A 1,918-nucleotide genomic window follows, 5' to 3' on the forward strand; every position below is an offset into this window, starting at 1 on the left:
GAGGGGCAGCTCTAGTATGTCCTGAGAGTTGGAACCAACTGAACGGCAGTGTATTGTTGTGTAAGTACTACAGCAAGAAGAGAGTCACAGTTTCACAGTTGTGGCCTTTGGATTTCTGCAGTGGCATTAATTTTACTTCATTTCTGCAGGACCCTCTAGGTTTAAAGGATGAGTTGTTTCTCTGTACTACCAACGATTGGTTCATACCAAGGGCAAGGCTCTTAATAGAATTACCTGTCCCCATTCAGTGCGGTAGTCATAGCTGTAAACCGGGCAAGAGGGTTCTTGCCTCAGGCAGTCCTGCTGGACTAACTCCACAAGCCAATGCCAGGCATTACGATGACCAGGTGGTTTTTTGCCCAAATATGATGTTTCTTTAAGGGACTAAAACTACAAACTAACTTACCGTATATACTCGAGTATGAGCCGACCTGAATATCCGCTGAAGCGCCTAATTTTACCACAAAAACTGCATTTAAAATGTGCTGAAAAAACTTGGCGTACACATGAGTATATACGGTACATTAGGAGTTAGATTACAAGTCAGTTCAATGAACGCTCCAATCCAATCATTCTCAAAATGATGTGATTAAAAAGAAAAGACCAACACATTTCCTAAAGAATGGGGCCACCATCACGGAAAGCTACGCAAGCAGGCACAGGTGGGGTCAACCAAAATGATCTCCAACCTCCGTTCATTTTGGCTGAAAACATTTCACAACAATTACCGCCAACAGCGGCCAATGGACAAAACCTGGTGACGTTGCTTAATCCTGTAACAGCCAAGGATGACTAGGGAACCAGTCGACTGGTACGTTAAACCTGTGGTTCACACCAAACTCACGGTGATCTGACGCACAGCGAGTGCATGGGGCAGGTAGAACTGCCCCTGGGGGCTTTCAAGACTAAATCTCCCCAGGAGGGGAAAGCCTCTCCTCTGCCTCCAGCCGGGGAGGCTGGTGCTTTCGAACTGCAGACCTTGTGGTTAACAGCCCGATGCTTAGCCCACTATGTCACCAGGGCCACATATCAACGCTGCCCTTTTATACAGTTACGCCGTCATTTCCCTTCCTCACCTCGAAAGGTCACCCCCCCAACCCCCAACCATGGAAAGCACCTAAGCCAACAAGCCCCTCTGAACGCCCTCGCTCGGTCCCCGCAAAGGCCAGTCTGAGCCTGGGCATTCCCAATGAAGTTCGCGAATCGCCAACGCGGAGGGCTTTGTCATCGCCGCCCCCCCATGACAACGGCCCTGTCGCGAGGGCTGCAACCTGAGCCGATAAACCCAGGACCGACCGCCAACGAGGGCGCGCACGGAACGGGCGGCGACACCTTCCACTCGCTGACCACGTGAGGCAACTCCACGGAAAAACAAAGCTCGCCAGGGCTCCCGGCGGCGACCGGCGGGAGGAACTCCTGCATCCACACGGCCACGCTTCCCCACCATTCCCAACGTGGAATTCCTCGGGTCCGAGTCTCTGGGTGACTTTTAAATCCCCTTGGCAGGCGAGAAGCGCCCCAAGCGCACGCACACAGGCCACAGCCCCGGCCCCGTGCGCCCCAACGCGAAGCAGGAGCCGGGTGCCAGCCGAGGGGGCCCCTCATCCCTCTGCCCCGGGTCGGGGGGCGTGTCCCCCGAGGCTTTCCCTTCCTCCCACTCGACGGACGGCGGCCGCTCCACCGGGAAAGCTCGGCCACACAACTGGCGGGGAGCCCCCGCGCAGAGCGGGGAGACCCGGCCGGGTGTGCGGTTCCCGCGGAGCGGCGCCAGGGCGGCCCCCCCCGTCTCGGGGCGCCCCAGGTCGGTGTACCCGTTGTTCTCCGCACAGCAGCAGCTCCGGGTAGCTGAACTCCACGCAGCTCTCGTCCGTGGGGTCCTTGAGCACCAGCTCCAGGCGCACCGTCTGGCGGGGCGGCC

At 56.7% G+C, this 1,918-nt stretch overlaps 1 protein-coding gene across 1 annotated transcript in view; it reads right to left on the reverse strand.

Annotated features, from left to right (window-relative positions):
- UBN2 (ubinuclein 2) overlaps positions 1-1,918 on the reverse strand; it is a 63,961-nt gene that overhangs the window by 60,919 nt on the left and 1,124 nt on the right. Inside the window, exon 3 of the mRNA XM_045288914.1 lies at positions 1,812-1,918. Coding sequence (XP_045144849.1) covers positions 1,812-1,918 — 107 coding nt within the window. The remainder of the gene's footprint in view (positions 1-1,811) is intronic.

Source organism: Echinops telfairi, unplaced genomic scaffold, assembly GCF_000313985.2.
Source record: "Echinops telfairi isolate 266 unplaced genomic scaffold, ASM31398v2 ScPeMD7_23;HRSCAF=83, whole genome shotgun sequence".
Taxonomy (NCBI): domain Eukaryota; kingdom Metazoa; phylum Chordata; class Mammalia; order Afrosoricida; family Tenrecidae; genus Echinops; species Echinops telfairi.